General features: G+C 42.5%; 1 protein-coding gene across 3 annotated transcripts in view; it reads left to right on the top strand.

Annotated features, from left to right (window-relative positions):
* The window catches only part of PRKG1 (protein kinase cGMP-dependent 1), a 507,011-nt gene that overhangs the window by 50,263 nt on the left and 430,618 nt on the right, over positions 1-26,130 (top strand). For all 3 annotated transcript variants that reach the window (XM_075759023.1, XM_075759022.1, XM_075759024.1), the window contains exon 2: positions 13,594-13,760. In XM_075759023.1, the coding sequence (XP_075615138.1) occupies positions 13,594-13,760 (167 nt within the window). The remainder of the gene's footprint in view (positions 1-13,593; positions 13,761-26,130) is intronic.

Genomic DNA, 26,130 nt, shown 5'->3' with positions numbered 1-26,130 from the left:
ATGCAGATTTATTAACCACCACATATAGGAATTGTTAGATTTTATTTTTTTTTTATTCCTTGAGCAGAAAGGCTAATTGTCCAAGTAGGGTTTGGACAGAATAGCACCGTATATACCAGCTCTCTTGGATCACTGCCAGCAAATGCAGACACGTATACATAAAACGGGCAGATGAAAATGGTCTGTTGTATTCCTAAGGTCTCTTGCCTTGGATTTGAGCAAGAGTACTACTCATGGGTTACAGTATGGTGGGAAGGAAATGCTGTGATTTGTTGAGCGCCTTGTAAAGTTAATGCTGCCAACGACCGAAATCATACAGTGTGGAGCAACAAATCTCGGTGTTGCTTTTAGCATCTATTTAGAAACGTTACACCTAATAATTTAGAGAGCTTTTGTCTTAAGGGTCACCAGGGTTAAAGATGAGTAAATAACTGGTAATTTTATTATTGTAATAGAGGGGGAAAATTGACACAAGCAAGTGAAAACTGAGTAACTACTGTAGCTGGAAGAGATGGACGTCTGTTCTCAGTCTTTCCTAGTGGAGAAACTTCAGGAGTTTTCATTTCTAGAGTGAATCCGTCTCATAAGGACACAGGTAAAATTGAAGTGCATTTCCAAAGATGGGTCCGTGTATCATAGCTAGCTAAAAATGTTTTGTTTGGTGAGCAGAGGTTAAGATCGGGGAATCTTGCATGACCCAGTGGGTGACCCACGCAGCGTGTGGGTAAGTAAACTGAAGTCCATTGAAAATAAAGGATGTTTCAAACTTGCTTGAGAGGCAGGTGTGAATGTGCAGGTCTCCATGCGAACAACGTGCTGCTGCGGTTTCTTGGTATTGTCACAGGGTTTTCTTTTCGCTCTGGTTGCTGTTTGCTAGCAGAGAGGAGATAATAGGCTGAATTTAGATTTAAAATAAATAATACTGAAAGGTCTGCTATTTGCTCACTGACTTCAAAGGTTTGTATGGTTTTGTTCCATAAACTCAGTAAGGGGAGGTGGTTTTTTTAGGAGTTGCAGTGCCAGTTACTTTCATTGCTCGTTGATTTAACACACATTTGGGCTGCTCTTTCCAATCATGTTCTGCTCGTGAATGTGCAATGTATTGGCATATATGCAAAGAGCTTGTATCTGCTTTTGACTTTGAAGCAAGGAACTGTCTGAGCATCTTTAAAGTGCTCTTAAATGTCTTTCAAGTAACACTCTTTAGGTCTGTCGGGGTTAACTGGATCTGAAATTGTTTCAGCTCACTCCAGTAGTTCCTGTTTCCTATACCAAAATAACTCAGCTCCTTGGCACGCACATTTTCTCCATCTCTTGTTAGCTCTTTCTGTGTATTCCTTCATGTAAATATTTCCTAAACGCAGCCTGCAGAGCGTGGATCAAACTCAAAATGTGGAAGAGTTGTAGCGGTGCTTTTCAGAAAGTGAACAAAACCGCATTCCTAGTCCTGTAAAATATTTGGGACAGAGGAAACAAACTGTTTCCCCAGAGACCCACGTGTGCTGTGTTGGAAGGACCACTGTTTCCGTCTTGCTGTGATACACCGATTTACTGTTCTGCTTTTTTGTGTGTGGATTTTCCCCCCCTTTTCCACAAATCTGATGCAAGTACCTCTGCTACTTCTTTCGTCCTTTCCTGTTTTTCCACGTTACTTCCTCAGGGGCCTTCCAGCTCCTTGCAGCCCCGTTTCCAAGCCAGCCATGTCTTCCTTCAGACCTTTGCCTCCTCGCCTGGGGCTCGGCTTTCTGCTCCTCTCCTGTTGCAGGCTGCGGTTTCTGGTTTGCTTTGGCTGCTGTTTGCTTGCTCGACTGCCCCATGTAAGGGGAAGGAACTTGCAGGGGGAGCGGGAGGGGAGAAACTATTTGGGAAGGTGGTGGAAGGAAAGAGAAAAGGAAACGATGGTGCGATGCACTGGGAATTTCAAGTAAGGTACTCGGACGAAAAAGGAAGGTGACCCAGAGTCGTCGTAATGGGAGCAAGCGTTTCTGAGTTCAAAGATGGTGTGGGGAGGTGATGAGACATAAGGGTGGTGGGAAATTGGAGAGTAAGTATGGGATAGTAATGCAAGGAAAGGAAAGTAATCATTAAGTACCTTCGGCATGTGAACCAACTTGCTTTTCTGCTCATATGGTGCAGATAAAAGTAACTGAATTCTGTGCGCTCTTCTGGCTTATCTTTTCTGTCGCAGTTCTCAGCCTTCAGACCTGTTTCTTCTCTCCAGTGTTGCTGTTTAGAGCCTTCCTAGGAACAAATGGTTTTCTATTAAGGAGCTGGGCAGCAAACTGGCACCGCTTGTTTTATTCTAACTTACGGGGAGCAGGGGCATTGATAACTGCCCATTGCTATAGGATATGATGTAACAGGTGCTCTCAAATAGGTACACAGCAGTTTGATCTGCCACGCGTCACACATATTAAAAATATCTGGGGAGAAACGTGTATGACTGAGTTCTTGTTAGCACTCTTGCAGCAGTGAAGTGTGGGATGGCGATGGCCAAGTGGTGTCTTCATTTGGATTTCACCTGGTGCAACAAATCCTCGATCCAGGGCACCTTTGGTAAGGGTGGGCTGGTTTTCCAGCCCCTACCACGTGTGGTTGTGTAAGGTGACCATCCCAGAGGCTTGAGGATTAAAGACACAATCCTTCCTAAAGCTTTTGAAGCTGTCTTGCATTCTTCTCAGTGGGATTTGAGTAATCTTGATCTTTTCTCTAATGTGTGATTCCTTGCTCTTTCAAATCCTCATTGCTGTGTGCATTCATGGACTTATCTACCAGCAAATCAGTATGTGCCTGTCTCCTTCCCTGTTAGGCTCGTGCCATCCCATCCCACGTTCACCCATAGTCTTTGCGTTTGCCGTGGTTGAAAGGGAATCCCCTCATCCCCTGATGCGACAGCGACAAGCTGTTTCATGCACCCCGTCTCTGAGAACGGAGCCTTGTTCGCTGTCTGCAGAGCCTGTCCCGTGGTGGCAAGTATGTACGCTTCCCATCACTCACGTGTCAACAGAATGAATCCGGAGTATTCCTGTCTTGTTAAAGGAATGGCTTTCTTGGCTTGCTGAAGCAGGTAGAATAGCAATCTGCTTAATGCATGTTGCTCTCTATCCTCAAGAAACAAGCAGTGCTCTTGTTTCCCGTTGAAATGCTCCTGTTTGTAACGAGGAGAGCTTTTCCTCGGGAATACCTCAGCATCTGCCGCGCTGGGCTTGCTAGGCTGTAACACCAACAGGTTACAACTGCTCACAGGGGCAGGTTGCCTTACTGAGTGACCTCCAAGTCTTGCTCGGCAGGATCATTTCCCTCTGCTTTACCTGGGCAGGACGCGTTTGTGTGCTGCATCCTTCTTTTACCTTCGTATGTCCGTTCCCATTAGCGTTCCCTGAAGACAAGGGATGCCAGGAAACGTGACATTACTAGTGTGCTGCTTGTGCAAAAATATCCTCCCATTTGCAAGAAATACGATGTTTCCCCTTCAATATCCTTTTGGGATGAAATTCCTGGAAGCATTCAACTCCTCTGGAGGACAGTTATTCTGATGAAAGAAGGGCCATTTCCTAAAATCCTTAAAAGCTCTTCATCTTCTCCTTGCCTTCCATCTGAATTTGGTGCCCTTCTTCTGACATGATATTTGTCACTCTTATTGTTCGAAACAATTCTTTTAAGTTCTTTCTGACTTGCGTTTATATGTGGCAGAATGGGGTGGAACAGGTTGCAGGTATCCCTAGCGTTTGTGGCGTATAGTTCTTGGGAATTAGGGAAATTTCTCTGAATCCCCAGCACGTCTCCTCTTGCCTCCTGTAGATTGTTCTTTACTAGGTAGTCCGAGACTGTATGAACACTTTGCCCCGAGGCTGCAATTTTCCAGGCTTGGGGTCGTGCTGGGTTTTTTGTGAGGAGTCTGTTTCTCCGGAGGCGGTGGCCGTGTGCTGCTCTCGTGCCTGCTTCGTAGCTGGGCATCCTTGCCGTGGCCGCTGGACCGCAGTCCCACCCGCAGCACCCCTCCCTGAGGACACCACCGTAGTCTGCGTCCTTCCACTTTGGAGTTTCTGTCCCTTGTTTTGGTCACAGCCAAAGGCAGCATCACAAGCCTGGGATTCTTAATATGCTCCCTAAAACAAGTCAATACTCATGCAGGGGAAATACGAGTGAAAGGTAGTATTTCGACTGTGACAGTCCCTCCCTGGTCTGACTTTGAAGGGACAGAAACTCAGTAGTGTTGCCCTGCTACGAGCGCCAGCCTCCCTGCTTTTCCGCAGACACCTTCTGAGCTTCCTGCTGCTGTCCCTTCTCCATTTAAACATTATCGAGTTGTATGGTTGTTCAGAGTTCATATCGTCTGCCAAAAGGTGCTTGCCCAGCTGTAATCTGGTTTATTAGCAGACTAGGCAGAGCCTGCGTGATGGTGCTCCCACAGCTCCGCTCAGGGTTGCTGTATCCCAAAGCGACCCTTCTGTACGCAGTGCTTGCCTTAAAATCCCCGCAGGCTGCTCCTTGGCTCTTGGCAGGGGGGTATATTATTTAGATAATCCTATAGGTCTTTCAAATATTTGTGTCTCAAAGCACGGCTGCTAAAGTCAGTCCTTTTACTGACTTGTAAAGCAGGAAGAAATATTTCTCCCTAAAATCCCCAAGAATATTTACTGAAAGACTAAGGCTCCGAGCGCTTGTCTGCGTTCTGCTGTTGTACACCTATGGCATTTAAGCTGGGGACTTCTCCAGGCGGCTGAAAAGCAAAAGAGCTGAAGCAACTTTCCTGGTGACAGTAACATCCATCAGAAGTGTTAGGTGAATCAGAGTAAGTGACGTTAAATCTCTGTCACTCCCCCCCCCCCGCCCGTATATCACACTTTCTGTGAAACCCCATCCTAAACTCACACTGGAAGCAGCTATGTATTTACGCTGTCGTGACAGCGTTCGCTTTTGATGTCGTTATGCCAAGGAGGAGCAAAGTGCTTTTGCGGAGCACATTCGTTTTGCCTGGACCACAGCGCATTTAGAAAAGCTTGCGACGTGTTAGTAGCCTCTAACCCAAGAGATGAGAATGAGCTGTCTCTGCTCAGAGGATCTCTAATTGGATTTCTGCATCTATTTAAATTAGGTTATCATCCACTTGGCAGATTTCCTGCTTATTCCACCAGGGCGAAGGCCATCTCCGTAGCGGCTATCAGTAACTCTCTTCTCCAGGGCATCTGAATGCAGTTCTCTGTCCACATGTTCATTTATCACTGTGAAGCCACGCAGACCTCAAAATACGCTAATAAACTTGGGGGAACTGGTTTAGTTGCCATTTAGTTGGCCTCCTCGTACCTGCCTCCAGTCAGAGTTCACTGCGCGGAGCTGCCAAGAGCGGAAGCGTACGTGGATAGTTGTTTGATTGATGGAGAAACTCTTGCCTTTCAAGTAGGTGGTTCTTTTCAAGATGTATCGTCGTGACCTTCAGGATGTGTTGTCTGGATCTCCGCAACTCAATCTCGCTAACTGAACTCCTCCTGGAGGAGTTGGGATTGTTTCTGGATCCCTCGGTGTTGCGACATATGGGTACATATGTTTTCTCTGCTATTTCTGTCGGTGCAAAAAGTGTCCAGCTCAGTCGCGCTGGATGTGAGCACCAAAACTGTGAGGTGCGCTGGGATAACGCCCTTCAAGAGACCAATGTGGGTTTTTTTGGCTTGGTGTCTCTGAGAGACACCCCATTCCTCCTTCACCATGACTCTCCTACATGGTTTCACCTATAATTAGCTGCTCAAAGCTTCTGCTCTTTGCTTCGGGTAATCAAGTACCCGCTCGATCCTGTTTGGAGGTTTTGGTAGTGGTTTCTCAAAATGAAGCTCGTGTGGGAGTTCCTCGGAGGTGTCAGATATTTCAGAAGTAGGCAAATTGTGTTGGCAAGAGCCAACTTTTTTTTTTTTTTTTTTTTTTTTTACTGAGCTTGCCAACATTTCCAGTATCTAAACCTGGGTTTTTGTAGGATGCAAAATACTAGCCTAGAAAAGGGTGGTAAATTAAGATCTGTGGGATAAGGCATGTTAAAATGCAAGAGTTAACCAGCTCTTCCCTACAGTATTTTTATACCAACAACAATTTTCAGCATAGGTGAAAGGAGATTTTATCATTTTTTTCCTTCAATTGTTTTGCTTTTTAAATGTCGAATGCCAAAATATGATATAATGAACAGCAGTGTAAATGAACTGCGTGTTTTACCGATATATTTAAAAATCCTAAGTGGAGCTGTCTGATCAACACATTCTCTACAGAGCGACTCGATTCTGCAGCTGTAACTTGTATTTAAGTACAAGAAAAATGAAAATGGAGGAGGGTATTTTGCTTTTTTACAGGTTTAGATCAGGGCACAGTTAACTTTCCCTGTTGCTTGTCTTTTTAATCAGAATGTTAGTTTAAAAAAATTTTAGTGTACTCTTCTGAAGAACGTATTCTTTCCATCCAACTGTGCAGTAACAATCTCGGCTGAGGATGCTCAAGATCCTGCTAAGAAATTTCCTCTTGCAACTTGAAGACACGCTGTGGGTTGTATGTTGGGGAAAGGCAAGCATTGTAAAGAAAATCCACAAGTACGTTTAAGGGCCTTCGTGTTATTCAGTCCCGGACTTGAATCCTACTCTTATTCCCAGTTAATGAGACAAGAATAGCTGTCGGGAGTTATATTTAAAATTCCCTTTAAGAAACATTCAGAGCGGTCTTTATCCATAGCCAAAACAAACAGCTAATGTAGAGTTATCAACTATTAATGGCATTGCAGTCCAAACAAGACCCAGATTTTACCGAAAGGTCTGGGCTTTTCTGTACTGTTCTGCTCCTAGTAGTAAGTTGTAAAAGAAGATCCATTTGTTCGCTTGCAGGCTTTAGTATTTAAAGACATTATCCAGTATTACGCACTCCAGAAAGCCACAGTTCCTATTGCGTTGCTGTCATGCAAAGAGTATATACTGCCCTACGCTGCGGACGTTTGTTACTGCCTTTAATGCAAAGCCTCTCCTTGGGGAGGACCCTCCACCTTTCCGTGACTGACTCGGCACAAATAATTGGTTTCTAACAACATGAATGCTTTGTTTGCAAAAGCAGCTTTTCCCTTTTTTTTATGAACTTCAAGTTGGTGGTTGAGGGATCAAGTAATCATCTCGGAAAGTTCTGCTTTCTGCCTCTATTTCCTACGTAAGAGATAACCACAATATGTAACGCAACCTGTAGAGAAGGGATGAACGCAAGGAAGAGCTTTTGACTGCTGTCTCTCGTTCACAGTCGTTTTGATATCACTGAAGGCTTTATCTGTTATTTTTGAACCTCTCTATGTTTGGCCAGGCCACAGTATTCATAAACAGAGCCAAGAAGATACAGTATGCAGATAAACACATGTAGGATCTATGGGCCATTTGGTGGATGGAATAGTTTTATAGTAAGCAATAGCAATTTTTTAGTAAGGCTTCTGTATCTATGTATTTACTGCTTTTTAGAAGGTGGGGGCTTTTCTGTGCGGAAGGGAGCATCTCTATAGAGAATTTTTAAAACACCTTATTCAAATTATTTAACTTGTCCATTCTTGATACCGCTCTTGTCGGTGATTAAATATACATCCTTCCATCAGAGATTTTCTTTAGTTTTGTTGGTTAGAAAGATTCATCATTGGTAACTGCAGTGATTTGGTGTTAACTAGACTGGGAACCGAAATACTGAGGTCCTGTTCCAGAGCAGCGTGAGTATATTTTCTAGTCTTACCTATTCTTTTAAGTACATGAGAGCTTAAAAACATAGTTAAAAGCTCTGTGAATGTGGGCTTTGAGCAAAGACCTTCCCCAACCCTCTAGAAACTTGCTTTTTGTGTTACTTGGAATGGGTGCCCCCTTATGAAAGGGAGGTATGTCTAGGTACAACTTAAAAACAAGTCTGTTTAACACTTTTCGCAGTGTGTTCATATCCTGCTGAATAGTTTCTGGAAATCTGGAGCAGGCATAATACTTGGCCATATTTTCTCTTTTTAAAGAAGGTTTGTTTGGGTTTTTTTTCCCCATGGCCACATTTTGTACAAGTAAACACTTTTAAACATTTCACGGTGTGGATTTTAAACAGATGGTTGTTGTAGGGATTGTCTGGACTCTTGTATCGCTCGTCATATTCTGGGTCAGAGGCTGCAAATTTATTTCCATGTTTCTTATCTACTGAAATCGGCTTAATTCCTTGTGGAGGGATATGGATATGGAAGCTCCCAAACAAGCAGTGCTTGGGCATGAGTTTCTACAAATACGCTTGATAGGTTTAGTTGGTGGATAGATGTAAAGGATGTACGTGCGTATTTAATTTGGATTTTTACAGCAATGATGAAACGGCACAAAAAAGATGCAGCTGGTGGTAGTAGCTTTGAGCAAGGTTTATCATATGAGTAAATAAGGAGTTCTCATTTCCCAGGGAGCTGCATTTTTACTGCTTTAAACTTCAGCCCTGGCAGCGAGCACTGTCTCTCTGCTTGGTCGCATTCCTGGAGATGTTTCCCTCTGAAAATACAGGGCTTTCGGTCATTAGTAGTAGTTGGCAGACTCTTGATGGGGGAGGCTCTAGAAAAAATACTCCTTCCTCCCCCATTAGTAGGAGCATAAAAGTTCGTATTGAAAAGTTTGATTTAAAGTTTGGAGAGAGGAAAGGCTAAAGAAAAAGTCTTGTGCATTTTTTTTTTTCCTTCTTCTTGACTATTAATACAAAAAGTGCTTTTTCTTTCCCTTTTTTGAGGTGTCCTCCAGCCTGTCTGCCTGGGACATTGCTTTTCATTTTTCTTATGAAAGTTTAAAATGGTTTTGGTACATAGCTATGGTGGTATACTTATGAACACCATAAAATTCAGATCTGCTTCCGACTGCTCTGTGTCGGTGCTGCTTTTATTGAATTCTTAATTTCTTTTATTTGTCTTGATCCACCTCTGTTTAATCTGCTCTTGCCAGCAGTAGATCACCTGGAGAGTGATACCGGTTTAGCCATGAGGTTCCTGCAAACCCCACTGCAAAGTGATGCCGTACCAGCGTGCTCCGTGGCAAGGAAGGCTTCGCGTTTCCGTAAGCGTCCCTACATGTATACGGCAGTCGTCTTTCCATCTGCACGTAAAATCTTCCCTTCCTTAAACTCAGCAAATGGCTTTTCCGACGTTGAAATAAGACCCGTTGGGACGAAGATTATCTTTTTGTTTTACTATTTATCGTACGTGCCGGAAGGTACAAATCTAGCCTAGAGAACGTGGGGGTTTTTGCTGTGGGTGAAGAGCCTGAGATGACTGTTCATTCTGCTCTTCGTAAAATGTAAATTACTGTCAGGATAACGACAGGCAGCAATACAGGGTTTGGTATTTTACTATGTACGTAGCAAACCACCATAGCATTAACTTTGCTTCTTATCTGGGGCTGCGTGACATCTCAGGTTGTGTTTTCACATCTGCTACAAACCAAAATTTTTATCTTCTGCCTTCACGCTTGTTTGAGTAGCCAGCGGATGTTAGCGGCAGGGTTTTGAGCAAAACGCTCGGCCAAATTCTGCATTTTATGCCCGGTGCAATAAGGCCAACCTTTAACAGGAGCCTTTTCCAGCACAGCCGAAACACGGCTTCTGTGCAGAGCCCCTGTCTGCTCAGACAGAAAGCGTGGCTGATTTTTTGCCAGGCGTTTTGCAGCTCCCGAGCTGTCACGCTGGCTTGTTGGGCGTTGGCGGCTGGCTCTGATCTGGCAGGAGCACCAGAGCAGCCCCCGCTACAGGATTAGGAGGTGCGCGAAGAAACGCCCGTTTATATGCTTTGTTCTGAGCGGCGTTCACAACCAGGACTTTATGTATTAGGTGTATTTTTAGCAAACTTCTTAAGGTGTTTTTTGCATGACTTCTGCGAATTAGAATGCAATTAGCTTGTCCCTACTGTTGCCTTATTAATTACCATGATGGACTTAAACTGATTTGGGAAAGGATGTATCGCAGAGGATTGTGCCCTTTTTTTTTTTTGAACCGTTCATCAAGTCGCCGTCACATTTGATCATTAATCTTTCAGAAAAATAGTAGTGGCTTAGTGCCAGGTTCCTACTTCCGGAGAGTAAAGATGACAACAACTACTTTCTGCTCTGAATAACCCTCTGCATTAGGAGCCGTTCAATTTGGCGCTGAGGAAATATTCATGAAAATACCTTCTTCTTAAAAAAGTCATTTGGAAATACAAGTTTCCTTACAAATATTGTAGTTGATTGTGTTTGCAGATTGTTTCTGTTAGAAACTTGAATCACAAAATACAGAATAAATGCTGTTTGAAAATAAGAGGTAATGAAACAGCTGTATGTTCTTTAAACCACTTGCAATAGCAGGAGTGAGTTTTTGAGCATTTTAAATACCTTTTTTTCTATTACTAGGTAGATTTGTGCATTCACACATCTGGGATAGACGCTGTTTGAAAATACTGATGGTGATGATTAAGGAATGGATGGTTTAGAAAAGCATTTGTTATGGAATAATTGTGAACTATGAGTTAATTTATATGCTTCGCGTTTCATTTCATGTAAAAATAAATATAAAAGAAAAGCAAATTCTATTTACCTGAAATTGCACCTGTGAATTACACTGAAAGAAAACCATGTAATAAAATAATGTAGAAGTTGCTGAAGGCCTGGCATGTGCAAGTATGTGGGAATGGTAATCTACATTGCATGAATAATTTTTTTGAATTATTAGAGTGACGAATATTCTTTTGCAGGGAACAATAGAGTAACACTTATTGTAGCCATGACAATGTATTTTTAGTATCAGCTAATTTTCAAATATGTCAAACTAAGCTTCTTATTTATTTTTTTTAAAGGCGGATGGAATATTTCCTGATGAGAAGGGTTGTAGCGTACGAACTATGAAGTGTGGTTTAGTCTGATGCAAATACACCCGTAAATACGCAGTTGGGTCACAAGGTGCTTGTTCCTGCAGCCAGCACTGTTTACGGGCAGCCCGAGGTGTTTTTCTCCCTTTGTAGTTGAAGTCTCATTTTAGCTAATTATCTTTAAATAATAATATCTATTTTGGCTACATCGAAGCGCGACTGAGTTATTATCCAGACCGTTCTATGGAGATACTTAATTTTAAGATGCTTAGATGTGGCAGAGATGAAACCGCGTTATTGATGTCCCGGCCGGCGCGTTTTTCCTCTTAATGGATGTATTTCTCATTGTCGTTAAAAGGGTTTGAATGGCTCGGTGGGCGTCGGAGCTTTAACTTCTCTGATACCTCTACGTTGAAGGGCAGAGGCTGTGAATCGGTTGGTTCGGATGTGCTCTTAGACGCCAGTAATACTGCTGAGCTCATAAATTCCCTAAGTTTCTTCATGTTGTGTGTATGCTTTGCCGCTTCTCCCCAAAATAAACTTCTAATGGATTTACCTACCCCCTGCGCCACTCCTTTGCTGTTGTTTAGACCAAGTTTCCCGGATCCTTTTCAAATCATTTGCTGTGCTCCGATTCTGACAAAAAAAGCATTGTTTTTTTGCAGAGGGCCTCTAAATTACCAGGGGAAGTCTGACAGGAACCACGTCTGAATTCCCTCTTGTCTTTTGTGGGTATTCTTACAAACCCTCTGCTTGAAAGGCTGACTTTATTTTATCAAGGAGAAAGCCTCCTTTTGAGCCTTGGAATGAAAGAAATGGCTGAAATTGTAATGTTAGTCGACGTGACTAATGCGAAAGCTTTTATTATGCTTTCTTCTTCGGCAGGCAGCTTGAGTAATGGTAATAATTAGTGCCTTTGTTAGGCGGGTTTTGGGGACCTGTGGGGGTGGCTAGGACCAAAAGAGCAGTACTGAGTCAAGGCATAGCATCGAAAGCGTAGTCTCGCTCCAGGGAATGAGGAAAGCGGGTTATCTGTCATCTGGTCAGCCTTACAAATTACCAGCTCCTTGCGTTACTGAAAGGAAGAAGCAACACAGATGTAGGGTTTTTTTCTGGCGGTTTTTATTTGCATGCACAAGGAAATGGAGTGACAGTACGTGAAGTCAAATTAAATTTCTCAGGAGCGAAAGGGTTTTGTAGCGGTCTGAGTCTGTGTCGTCTTGCAGACGGTACTTGAGAGGTCTGGGCTGCTTCCCGTCCTGCGCTTCAGCTGGGTCAGCAGTGACGGCCTCTGATGTAAAATAGCGCGTTTTGTTGAAATAACCTCAAAACAATCAAAAGCATAAAGAGCACCTTAAACGTTAACAAATGGAATCCGTGCTGCATATAACCTTGAGGTGTATTTTGAAAGGACTACTGCACCGGCATAGTATCTCCAAGGCTGTCTGGCTGGTTTTGGACTTCTGAAGTCCCAATTTGGCTCTTTTTTAAGAAGACACGATCCATTAACGCATCTTTCTTGTTTTCATGTTCCTATTTCAAAAAGTTAAGACTCTTTTGAATGAATAAGCTCTGAAGGTAGCTGCCATCTGCCTGGGCTGTGTTCACATTAGCAAATAGTTCGGCCCTTGGAAGTGGAGCTGCAGAATGAGAAATGAAGGGCTGAGGACCTGGTGTCCAGCCTGTGGGTGTTTTAGGGGCTTTAGTTTTGGTCTAGACACAGATTTAACGTCCACAGTTGTTTGTTTGCACAAGTTGCTTTAGGAGGTTTTTTTGCAAAATGTCGTAACGTGGTGGTTACGCTGCATTAGCAGATAGATGAAGTTGAACCTGACAGCCTGGAGGGAAGATTGGAGGGTTCACCTGAGTGTGGTGAGCACTTCACTTGTAGAAATGGAAAGAATCTCCGGAAAATCAGGAGAAACACGTCAGTGGTTTTGTTGCACGTTTTCTGTCATAACATGACACTGGCAGAGGCACTTCTATAGAGGGAGCAGGTTGTGTTACGTACCCATTTGGGTAGTCTCCCAGAGAACACGTCAACTTTGAGTTCTGAAATCTGGATCTTCAGAAACAACTCCTTCCTTACTCAGCTTTGCAAAGTGGCTACTAAGAACTCCGGACTTCCAACCCGATTGCGTGCCAAACCAAAACCGCACGTATAATTCTATGCGCACTAATATAACCTTGGAATTTTCCATTTAGTCATCAAAGAAATGAATTAGTGGTGGTGGTATCCCTACCACGGTGCTGCCTCCTCTCGTGAATATAATGGCCTTTGGTATTTGATTATTACTCAAAGAATCAGTGCGGTATCACGCTTTCATGTGCTCCAGTTTGTGTAACTTCATAGAAAATATAATAAACTAAGTCATAAATCCTTTAACTTCTTGTTTGTATTTCCTTTTGGGTTTGTATGTGGAAGTATTTTAAGTAGCTATGTTATTCGCTGGTGTTATTATAGATGTGAAACTTGTAGCTAAAAGAGGATCTTGCTATCACATGAAATCTATTTTTATTTCAATACTTGATGTATCTAAAACTTATTTACAAAAAATAATTACAAGTTAACATTTCTGTAATTATTTTTTTTTACTTCTCTGCAGATGGACTTTTATCAGATTTTTAGGGAAAATATTGATTTTTTTTCCTGAGGAAATACTCACTGGGGCACCGTACAGTTGTGCTAAAGTTCACATGCTATTAATGAGCTTGGTGATGGACAGGTGGATAAATCTTGTCTTTTGTTTCCGCAGGTCCAAGGAACTAATAAAGGAAGCGATCCTTGACAATGACTTCATGAAGAATCTGGAACTGTCTCAGATCCAGGAGATTGTGGATTGTATGTATCCCGTGGAGTATGGCAAAGACAGCTGCATCATCAAGGAAGGAGATGTGGGTTCCCTGGTGTATGTCATGGAAGGTACGGTTTAAAAAGCTAATATTTATTTCCCTTTTTCAACACATACAGAGACAAAAACTTTATTTCATAAGAAAAATAATTTTTAAAAAAAAGAGGTTAAAGACATTGCCTAAATATGGCTGTTGAAAAATTGTGTGGACTACTTTTGCCTGGAAAATTTCCGACTAGATTTGTGTGCCTCCCTATATAAAGAAAGAGGGTGAAAGCTGTTAACCTTGCACTGAGAGCCGTTGGAATAAACCTCCACTAAATATAGTTCTTTGGCTTTGAGGCAATACCAATGGTTTGCTATATAAATGAGGGGCTTAACAGAAAGAATGGTGTTATGGAAATGGGAAATGACCGTAAAACAAGGAGAATATGGTCACGGCTCGCTGCCTTACAGGGCATCGTGAGGACAAGCTTATAAATGTTGATAAAGCACATGGGGGTCTCTGCAGAAGCAACACATTGTGTAACAGAAAATGGTATTTTTCTGTCCTGTGCACAAAATAAGCGTAGCATCTGCAGTTTAGCACATCTGATTTGTAACAGTATGTGTTGTGGCAGGGTTTTGTTTTCTTGGTGGAACATGAGAGCAGTGGATATTCTTGTGTTCTTGGGAGCTGTCAGGTTTCTGAAAATCTTTCAACGGGATCGGTGTTGCCAGTGCTCTGCTTCTCCAAAATGTCAGCTATTTGCATTTTGTATCTTATTCTTTCCAAGTTCTCTAACTCCTCACATGTCAAATTGAGCATATTTTATATATGTGAGGTTTTTTTCTAAAGGAAGTGCATGTTCATCTCTAGGAGTTACTAAGCGTGATGAAGCCTTGTGTCCATCTACTGCAGCATCCCTCTTCTGAGAGTGACTGATAATGAGTTCTGATGCAAATCTCACTGTTTTAATTCGGATAACGCAGCAAGCAAATTCTCAGTTTGACTTGGTACAATGCAAATGGACAGATGCTTACAAAATTCTTCTTGCTTCTTACCAGAGCCATCTGGTAGACTCACAAGCATTTTGGCCAGATAACATCTAAGGGAAATGGAGGTTTCTTGCTTGCCCACATCTTTTGAGCAAATAAGGGAAAACTACAGGTTATGTATAACTCATGTGTTTACATGTACGTGTACATGCGCAAATTCATTTCTTAAATTGTTCTTTTGAACAAAAATATTTTCAAGGCAGTAAGCCATCCTTTAAACATGGTTTCCTGCCAAATTCTTAATGTCGTATAGTTGCGAATGCTCTTCAATAGTTTCCCATAACAGCTTTAATATTCTGTCCTTTTAAGGTTAAGTCCTTTTTCAAGCCACAGGTTTAATTCCTTTGGCTTTTAATATTTTTCAATTTTGCACATTCAAATGGTATTTTGCGTTATGAAGTAGTTAGTGGGGGATGCCAAAGCAAACGATATGTTTCCACACCCGGCGTTACATGGAAAGATTTAGGTTTTTCAGTCCTCCGTTTGAATACAGAAACTACTTTGATGAGGTGCAGGATCTGTTCTATCGATAGTAAAAAAAAACGGCTTTAAAATAATATTTGAATAATATTTTTTTCATAGTAAAAAATGTGGAGGTTTTTCGCTGCACAGCTCTGTGCTTTCTTCCCAAAACACCACCACATCACAGGTATGCTCACTGTATTTTTGCTGCGTGGTTGGTTTTGCATGTTGCGTTCAGTGTTGTCCCTTGAAAAACCCTGTAACAACAGGACACCGTCAAAATCAGCATATGCTTATCTCCTGCTTAGCCTCTTCGTATTCTTTGGAGAGGCTTTTGAGGGAATTTATGGGCAGAACTGTCTCCACCACAGTTTGGAGTACTGAACACGGCTTGGTACTCAAATGACCTTTATTTGATACATCTGATGATGATGTGCTATTACTGTCACACCCTTGAATTTACCAGATGTTTCTAATTGTTGGTCCAAACTCTATCCCTGAATTCTTGATTCCTGTCTTCTAAAACAAATGTGTGTCAAAGAAAACTTTTGTGTCTTTTGGGCATTTTAGCTTATCCTTGCTCTTCTGGCAGCCTTCTATGTATGAGGGCATGACTTGGCTCTCCCCCAGTCTTCGGCTGGTCTTGTAACTTAATTTAAGATTATTTAGATAGCTCCATAAATATGCATAATGCTTTACAAACAAAATTATGAAGAGTTTATAGTCTATGTTTAGACATAATGCAATGAGTGATGATGAAGTAATGGAAATGGAAGAAGACGTTATCAAATGGGTTGGATTATGGTTATGAGAACAGACACACTGGCTCATTTTGGCTTATCATTCTGTGTCCTCTCAGTTATTAACACTCCCCACGCCCCCCAACTATAAACTTTATTCTTCACAAAACTCTACCAGAGAAATGCATCTTTATGAGTATTACCAAGAGGCATTTTCTTTTCTCAAAAATCAAATAAACACTGCAAGTGTTTCTTCCATTAGTTCCTCCTTCTTTCCTTCCTTGGACTTATAGCCGTGATTAATATGAATAAAAATTACTCATGTAGAGCATTTGATAACCAATACTCTTACGCTTGTTTATGATTTATGATTCAGCCTTGAGATAGAGTTTCTCACCAGAAGTCTGAGTTATATATTGGTGATGCTTCCTTAGACTAATTTTAAATAATAATCTCAGTAAGATGGATTTGAAAACATCCATCATTTTCACTGTTACTTCTGCGTTCCCGTTTATCATGGTGAAGCAGCAGTAGTGTCTGTTTTAATTTCCCCCTCTAGACACAAGGACTCTACTGGTCCTGGTGAGACCTTTATAATTATGATCATTAAGTATTTTGGTTCTTTACCATGGCTGTTAAAATTCATATGTATGTGACACTTGCTGGGCTTGGTGAATCTTAAAAGGCTGGGTAATGATGAGTGGTGACCTGCAGACTCTTTCCTCTTCACTCTGGCTTGATTATGCTTTCTGAAGGTAATTCCAGGTTTCCTATGTTCCTTGGGTGGGAATGGCTGTAGCATTGTACCTCAGCAAAGGGTCAGGAAAAGGCTTGACTCCACTTTTCCACGTTCTCTTTGGTTCTGGCAGAAAAGTAATTCCATGCTGTCTAATACTGGGTTTGCGTGTGCAGTGATTTTTATTCGTGCGTTTGCCCAACCTTACCCACACTAGTAGGCTTGACTCTTTCCCCTCCACTCATGTGCTCCCACGCACACAATGACCGAGTAAACCCTTTGTATTCTTTGTCCTATTATTCCATCTCTTACATCAGATTTCCTGCCCTCCCTGTAATTCTTTTTTTTGTTTTCTTATCAGGAGTGAGAGCAGCGCTGGTACCAACAGGTTGGACTCTAGAGATGAAAAGTTGTTTAGTACAGTGAAGCCTGAGGAAAGACTGAGCTTGTTGAAAACACAAACATAAAATCTTTCATACATTCTCTTATTCAACCTACGATGTGTCAAACTGCAAAGCTGGGCAGGGAGAAGTGAAACACAGTATGGGAAAATAGGAGGATACTGTAAATTGTGATTTAGATGGGGAGAGGAGGAAGCTGAGGGAAATGTTCTTGGAGTAGAAGTGGTGAGGTGCTGTCAGAGGGAAATCAGAATGAGGTTCAGAGTTCAAAAGGAAGATGATCTCTCTATCTGCAGTGTGCTGGACAGAGGCAAGTGTTGAATTTGAGAGGTAAGAGTGTGCCTCTGGCATGTGCCATGCTTCGGCTGGATTGGATTTTGTTCATCAGTCCCAAGAGGAGGGAAATACCCATCAGATGGAGGAGCTCTCCATCTAAACACTCTCTGGCCTGAATGTGCACTGATCTGGGAGCTCACTTTTAAGGGTGTTTGCATAGAGTAGCTCTTAAATTGTGCAAGGCTAAGGGAGATGTGCCGTTAGTGTCATCCTCTAAACCCAGTGACTGCTAATATGCTCAGTCAGCTCTAAAAGAGGAGGCTGCCCCTGGCCTGGTAGACTTCCCTCTCCTTTCTCGCTCCTTCGTTCTCAACAGAAGGAGAGTTATGTTGGTTGGAGAGCCCTTCTGGGTCCCTCTCTCCGGGACAGCCCTGCCGCACTGAGGCACGCAGGGTCCTAGCCATGAGAGCCCAAGGATTGCTGTTTCTATGAGGTCTGGAGCCTTGGAAATACTGATTTGAGCTGAATTTGGGCTCTTGGTCCTCTTTGGGTCAGTAGTGAGAAAACAAAGCTATAAGTCAGGAGCTGAAACTGAAATTTCTCAGCAAGCAGAATCCCAAATTGACAGCTGGTTTCTTTTAATAAGTTTAATAAGCCTTCTTCTGTTTGTTTGTTTTTGTTTTGTTCTGGGCCGACTGTAGCCATAGTCTGTGTCTTGCTGTCCAGATTTCCACCTCTAGGAGAATAAGGGCCCCCATTTCACCTGATTCAGACTTTCGGAACTAGGGCTGGCCCCACTATATCCCAGTCTTTAAAACAAAACTTCATCTCTCTAGCTCCATCCTGCTTGTACTGTCACTTAGTTTAGTCCTCTGGGGTAACTGGGTCTGATGGGTTCGTGGCACAGACCACCTTAGAAACGCCTCATGGATTAAATGCAGCTAGCCAATGTTCAATTAACAAAATTCATTTGCTAGATGCCGATGTATTTCTTCCAGAGAGGAGGGAGACCCTAGCAGGAGGTGCCCATAGCGAGGCACAACAACCCGCAGGGCTCCATAGAAGGCACTGTTAGATAGGTGCCAGGGTGGCAGAGAAGGTAGCATCGCAATCGGAGCCCAGTGAGATCTCCTTACGGCTTTCTGCCTTACCTGCCTTCAGGCAGGGGTTTTGCTATTTACAGCCTGTACTTTGCATTTTAAATATTTGTCTGTTCCTTAGCAGCGGTGCTGTCATCAGGTATCTGTGTGAGTGTTAAATGGGAACACAAACTAGGTCCTGTGCCTGTGAAAGACTTCTTAGGACAGAGACCTCGAGCAGGGTGTGGAGAGCCATTGGATTTGGGTGGTTGTAGCGCCCCGTGTTTCCTGGGTAGGGTTTTGTACACGTTGAGTGGTTCTCTTCCCCTCCAAAGCTTTCCCTTAAGCCCTACGGAAGGAAGCTGGTTATAGTGGACTCTTGAGGCAAATGGCACGTGTCCATTTGTCTTGGATGGCTCTCGAAGAAGGATTTATATGAAGCAGCAAGGTATTTCATTAGGTTCTGAAATGGCTTGGGGCAGGGAACACCCCTTAATTCCCCTATGTTCATTAAGCAGCAAGAGAACCCCACAAGTTTTGCCTATTAACTGAATTGGGTAAAGAGATGCCCTTAACCTCTAGCAACACCAAAAAAAATTCCCTTAGAGCTGTGCTTTGAAGGTGGAAATTAATTTATTTGTGATAGAAGCAAGTATTCATTAGGGGCTGAAACTGCTGGAAGCATTGAACGTACGTGCTCTGCCCTCCTACAGCAACAGTTATTCCTCCAGGCTGATGAGACTGGTAAGGAAAGGGGGGACGAGTGATGCTGTGGCTGATACATCTGAACTCGTCTCTACTGGCACTCTTGACTCTGCAAGTAAAACATTTCTGAGAATAAAATAAACTGATCAGAAATATTACCTTTCTTATGAGAAAGTATATTGCTCTAAGAGTGGTTCAACAGATTGTTTGTCTTAAAATTGAAGTTTCTTTTGGAGCTAAAACAGGTTCTTGCTGGTTAATCATATTCTGCCTCTAAAATTAGTCCACCACCTCCAGTTTTGTTTAAGGAAAAAAAAACCCAAACCTTTTCCAAGTTCTAGTTTTGAAGGTTTGCATTCGTTGACTTCTTTGTCGTTATGATTTCGTTGGGCATAACATTTCTTAAAATTTTCTGAAAGCACTTAAAAATGTGAAAACCTGGAAAGGTCTTTTTCAGAGAGATGCATCTAGATCTGTACCGTGTTGACAGGTTTGAGTTATGCGTGGGTGTTACCTCACACTAATGAGGATAAATGTGATATCCCACATCTGAAACCAAATGTTTCCTCTTGTGCTCCCTCTCTGTCTGAGCCTGTCAACTGCAGTATGTCAAATTTGATGGTTGCATTATGAAAGGAAAATACATCAGCAGAGCTGGAGATAAATCAGGTGACGAGGTACAAGTTTCAGGCTTTCATGTGAATAACAGTCACGCTGTTATAAACAGAGGTTCTAATTTTTTTAGAAACTATATTAATAGGTGTAAAGAGTCCTCCTTTTATGTTTGTTGCTATTCCCATAAAGTATGGAAGAAATAATACAGTGAGCCAGGGGGAAAAGGAAGGTAAAACTACTTGGATTAACTATTTTGTCTCTCATGATTTTGTATTGGCAGCGGGTGCTGTAACATCCTCCCTGACTTGTTTGTCCTCCTGCAAATGAATATTGAGGTTGCAACTCTGCACCACAGCTTGAGAACCTGAGGGAAGAAAAATAGCTCCGCCAATACCCCGTGGGCTCCTACTTCTGTAGGCATGAAAAGGGAAGAAGCAGCTTTTTAAGAACCCATGTTGAGAAACAGCCTACACTTCCCCAGCCCTTGTTTTAGTAGTTTTTCTCTTGTCTTAAATTTTGTTTTATTTTTGTCTTCAGTCATGGAGATTTTCCTTTTATTTTTAAAGGAGACTTTGTTTCTTGCTTCATTCTTGGTAGCTTCTCCAATGCAATGAAGCATCTAATTGTGACTTCCCATGGGAATGTGGTTTTTTGGGAATCAGAGATGCCTTGGGAAGGAATGCATTCCTAGAAACTGCAGGATTTGCCAGGATGTCAAGCTTGGTGTTGATAAGGGAAGGCAAACAAAGTCTCTGTAGCCATTTGAACTACAGAGAGAAATGCAAGAGGCCGTAGAAGACCTCTCCTCTCAGATGGGTGAAATCCTCAAAGCAGCTCCTCAGTCTCTGGGGATTTTTGCTGTTGAATCAAACCCAAAGCAGGCATATAGTATGCCTGTGTTCCTTAAGACGTCACCTTCCTGCCTCCTGTGGGTTATCACAGCCTTTGCCCAAGTTTTGTGACACCGTAAGATTTTATCATCAATCTGTTGGCCAATGCACTTATACTTGTTCTTGCTTCTGAAGGTGTGCTGGACTGCATCACCCTTTTCTCTCCTGTTTGCTTTTTCTTAGCTGTGCAGTTACGGGGTTTTTTTTCCCCTAACCGGACAATGATCACTGCAGACTCTCGGATGCTATGTGCAGTCATCCACAGATGCTGCATTCAGTCTGTGTCCCTCTCCCCCGACCCCTCTTCTGTCTCTTTTTATGGGCTACTCTCATAAGGATCTGATTTAATAGGATGTAATTGCTCTTCTAGCCCAAGGGTCTCCTGAGTCAGTTCCTTGTCTTCTTGGAGAAAGGATTTGGTAGGACTGATTCTTCTAAGTGCAAGAGAAATGGAGAACAGAGACCCATTTTGGATTTAAGTAGGCTAAACGACTTTGTTCCCAAGTGCAAGTCTAGAATAGCAAAATGGGGGCAGTAGTACTGCCACCTCAGTGGAGACAGTGCATCCTGTCTCTTGACCTGCACCACATTTATTTTTGTGTTGCTCTACACCGTACTTGCAAGAGGTCCCTTGCTTTATTACGGCCTGCTGCTATTCTCATGGCAAAGTCCAAACACACGAGCTGCTCCTTGGTGGCACTCACCAACACTGATGGTGATCATCATTCATCTCAAAGAAAAACATATTGAGGGGTTTGTTGGGTTTATTCCCCCAGCTTTGGTGAAAGGATGCTGGCTGGAACAAACTTCATAAACTCTTTAGTCTGTTTTTAATTTGTTTAGTCTCTGGGGCTAAGAGTGAATGTGGTTCAGTCAATTAAATCCAGAGATGTTGGCTGAGCTCTGCATCTGCCAGGGCATTTCAGGTCAGTGTCATGCTCTGAGATCATACCCGGAGAGAGAGTTGAGCCCGTGCAGGTAGGGATTTGCCTGGCAGCACACTGTGGTTTGTCACATATGCCCAAGCAGTATCCTCGCTAGACTTCCTCCTTCAGGCCACCATGAAGTTCCTGCCTTTTTGGTGTAGGACCAGGCAGTTTTGAGTGCTTTTTCAAAATATATTCCTAATAATGTGGCTAGGTCCTCTGATATATGTTCCCACCATTCTGCATCTCCCAAGGACGCTCGGAAGGTAATAATAGCTGCATCCATTGCAGTCAGGGCTTTTCGAACGCAACTGAGGCCGTTCTGCTTCTAAGACTTGTTCTGACTTTCAGTACGAGTGTTTTGGGCCCTACCTGAGACTCCAAACCTCTTCTTGAGGGGTTTGGATCTGCCTTCCCAAGCAAACGTCAAAAAATAGCATCTCATTGCACAAGTGTTCGATGGCTCTTGAGATTGGAGAGCAGTTACTCAGTGTCCGTAAGAAGCACTGTGTAGGAAGGAATCAATTAGACATTTACGGCAAAGTGGGATTTTCTGCACAGCCTGCCAACAAATCACTAGTCTCTGAAGAACCTGCCTTTCACAGGACTTTCCATTAGTTCTCTGAAAATGTACTTTGGCGGCAGTTTCTTCTTTGCACTCCTCTGTTTAATGTTTCCAGGTGTCATTCCAGGTGTGCAAGATATCTCAGTGGCTGCCTGTTGGAAACTGGAGCCAGCATTTTTGTGGGGCTTGAGGACTGTCCCTTGGGCAATGCAGTGGCATTAAAAGAGGATTCCTGGAGCTTCTTGTGCTACAAACGTGCATATGGGCCAAAGGAGCAAGGGAGGTTATCAACCAGGTTCCTTAAAATGCGCTCTCAGTATATGTTTTCACATCGGGCACTGCACCCCCCCTATCTCACAAGCCCTGGGGAAGAGTCTGCGGGGCAGAGGAGTGAAGGGTTGAGGTCTCGAAATATTTCTGGTTGCTTCTCTTTCGTTACACACTCACCTTTTGGTTGGTATGTCTTTTGAGGATTTCTCTGGAGTTTAGCACACCTCCTTTGGAGAAGATCAGGTTTGTTTCCAACCCTTAGTTGATGCTTTGAGACTGTTTTATGTCTAGCCTGAATATTTGCAAGAAGCTTGGCAATTTTACTTCGAGACTTGCTTATTTTTAAGGTAACAATTTTATTATTTTTGGCATTGTTTAGTAATCACACTTTGCTATCACTTGCCCATAATTCCACTCATGCCCCTGACTAGGCACGTGTTGAAAAAAGACAATACGTATGTTTATATCGACTGTGTCTTGATCTACTTGGAAACACTTGGAGCACCTCACTGTAGTTGCCTGAAGTGGTATTAGTACCCTGAGAGTGTACCTAGGAACTGGCAGCATAAGAACAGAGAACACTTCCATGACTTTGGCAGCCGCACACTTTTTATGGATGCGGCATGAAAACTTGGCGAACTCAAAAAATCACCATCACTTACGCACTGGCTCAAAGAAGCAACTGTACGTTCGCTGCGGCAGTCAGGGTCTGCATCTAAATCTGCTTCAGGACTTAACCCAGGGCTTCGTGCATCTTCTTAGGCTTTTGTGAACTGTAAAAGTTACAAAATCTGTCAGTGTAAGGTTGGAGCAGAAACCCGTTGGTTAATCTTCAGGGATTCCATTACAGAAATTGGGTGCTATTCCAACGGCTTCCTTTTGGAGTTCCTACAATTCATACTGAAATTTGATTTGTCTCCCCTCTTTTTTTTTTTTTTTTTTTTTTTCTTCTTCTGGAAGTCAAAACTGTGGTTATTTCTTGGTTATAAAAATCCACAAGTATTTCTCGCTAAGTATTTTTACATAAATAGGTAAAGTGGGGACTTCTCTGTGTGGCTGCAGTATTGAGAAGGCTTGGGTTTGCAATATAGAGGCCCAGCCTGTGTGGGCACCCTTACAAGTGCTTGTTTCTGTATTTTTCCAAATTTTTATCAACTTAAAACCTGTTTGTAGCTGTCTTCCAGGATATGATGAATTGAACATTCGGGTGCTGTGCTCGTTTACTGTGTCGGTGTTAGAGAGCCTTGTGTATGGCCTGTCTCTTGGAGAAACTGAGCTGCATGCTGTTGTTTTCATATACAGGACAACAGAATGGAAATCTTCCACTCTTACCATCTAGTTATTTTAATTTTACAGTGTCTTAACAATTAACTCTTCTAAGAGTCATTATTTACTCATGCTAGTGATGGAGAAGTAAATATTTCTTGTACTTATGTCATAAAATGGTCGTGAGATGCAACAGGATATGAAATTATGATGATCACAGTGGCAGTGTTTTATTGGCAGCGATTGAGCTCATGATAGAAATATATTGATAGATTGATAGTTGTTCTGTAGAAAGCAATTCTTTTTTAAAGCTGCAGAACTAAATCTTAGCACTTTAAATGCAATAAGAACACTAGAGGTATATAAACATGGCATGGTAATACTGCTGCAACATGTTATGGGAGATATTCTTACTTACCCTTTCTCCTAAAAACAGCTCCAACCAAACTGCAAGCTGGTATATATTTTTTGTAATAACTCATATGAACCTATCGGGCTTTATTAGCAAGATTGCTGAATCGAAGGAAAACGGTTTACAGAAGGGAAGAGGATAGTGTTTTATAGGGGCAGTGGGAACATTCATTGTCACCCGAGCCGGGATTTAGGAAAGCAAGCCTGTATAAATCTCACAGGTATTAGAACAGGAGCTTGCGAAGCAGAAATCCAGCCCAGCGGTGTTCAGAGAGGAGTAACGTGACGCTGTCTGTGCCCGCTGTCCTGCGGCCTCCCTCTCTGCTCGGCTCAGACCCTGCGTGGGGGGCAAATAACCTGTAGCCCACCTCTGCTGATTTTACAGACTGACCTCTTGTTAAAGAACAAAGCCCCAAGCCCTATAGAATTTTTGTTAAGGAATGGCAAGAGGATGTACGTATATTCCAAGGATTTTATTTGATTAAATAATTCCTCTTCAGTAATGAAAACCTAACCTCTGGTTGGTCTAAGCCAGTATTTGGTTGGGGGGGGGGGAGGAGAAAACGCAATCAAAGCTGGGAGCTAATGGCTTCAGACCTATCAAATATAATTTCTTGTAGCTATCCAAATCATCATCATCATCACCATCAACCAACCTCAGGTTTCTCAAGGCGTTGCCAAACTCTGATCGGTGGAGAGAGGGACTGTACAGTATCAAATGCCTTTATAGGAGTGCTGCCAAGCACCCGCGGAGCTGAGTCTCCTACCTCTGTCCTCCCTCCAGTCCTGCCGTCAGCACGAGCTTCCCCAATAGCTTTGGGTAAGAGAGGACTGCGGGCAGGTTCTTGAGCAATGCTGTCAAAGTTTTAGTGTCGAGATGACCTAAAAATATTTTCCTTTTCAAAATGAATGCCCAGCTTTCTTTGGGATCTGCTCACATTCACTCATATTCACTGCTCTTGCCATTTCGTTCATCATTATCTCAGCTTCTCCGAACCTAAAGAGCCCGTTCTCTTTGCAGAGTAGTATTGAACCAGGCCAGAGCAGATTTAGCAAAAGCTCTAGTCTTCATTGCGAGGGAGGGGTGTTCAGAGGTTATCACATAGATAGATCGTTCTGTAAATGCATTCGTGCAACCTGGTTTATCTCCAGGCAGCCAAATATTCATCTTCCCCTCTTCAGGGAAGAAAATGTATAGGTGTGACCTCTTTAAAAAGATTCCCAATGTATGGGAAACATAATGAGTGCATATTTTTTTCCCCTCACATAAGATCATAGCTGATGTGCTTTTTTTTTTTTTTTATTTCTCGGCAGTTATGCAAAGACTGCTTTGTCGTTAAGGGGGTTTTATTTACAAAATAAATTGGTGAGATAAAGCCTCATTCATTTTATTAATAGCAGCTGAAAAGGGAGGCACAAATGTCTTTCTTGTCTCCCCCACCGTTCCACGACTCCCTTTTATTGAAACTCCCACAACTGAAATGTAAAATAAAAGGACTTTTCATCATAATAGTATACATGAAAGCGCCTGGATTTTGACCTTTATTTCTGCCCATTAAAATACATGGCTATATAATTTAGTCAGTGTATGCAGATAGAAAGTCTCTAGTATTAGCAATCCAAACTATTATTAAAGGAACATTAGAGGCAAAGTGTTCCCTTTTGTTAGGCTTGATTCGCTTTGGACTGCTTGTTTACCGTTGAAAGCTGATCGGCAAAAAAAATAATCAAACCATGGGAGCCCCGTGCCCTTTCTCACTGCTCTAGGTTGTACAGAGAGAGCTCAAAATAAACAGTTTGAGGAAGGGGAAGGAGAGAAAGGCTTCCTGCTTCTTGCTTAAACTGGAAAGTCACATCATTTCTACCTTGTAAGATTTATTTTTTTTTTTAATCTGTAGTGGAAAATGAGAGAGTGAAACCAGGAAAACTGAGAAAGGGCCATCTAGTCCATAGATATCCAAGGTCTCCAGTACTCCTAATTGGGAAGTGCACCACATCGATCAGTTGAAATGGAGACGAAGAAGTTGTTTTAAGCCGTCTCGGTGTCCCTCTGCTTGATGG

This window comes from Balearica regulorum, chromosome 7 (genome assembly GCF_011004875.1).
Source record: "Balearica regulorum gibbericeps isolate bBalReg1 chromosome 7, bBalReg1.pri, whole genome shotgun sequence".
Lineage (NCBI taxonomy): Eukaryota > Metazoa > Chordata > Aves > Gruiformes > Gruidae > Balearica > Balearica regulorum.
The sequence above is the reverse complement of the archived record's forward strand: the minus strand, read 5'-3'. Positions and strand labels throughout refer to the sequence as shown.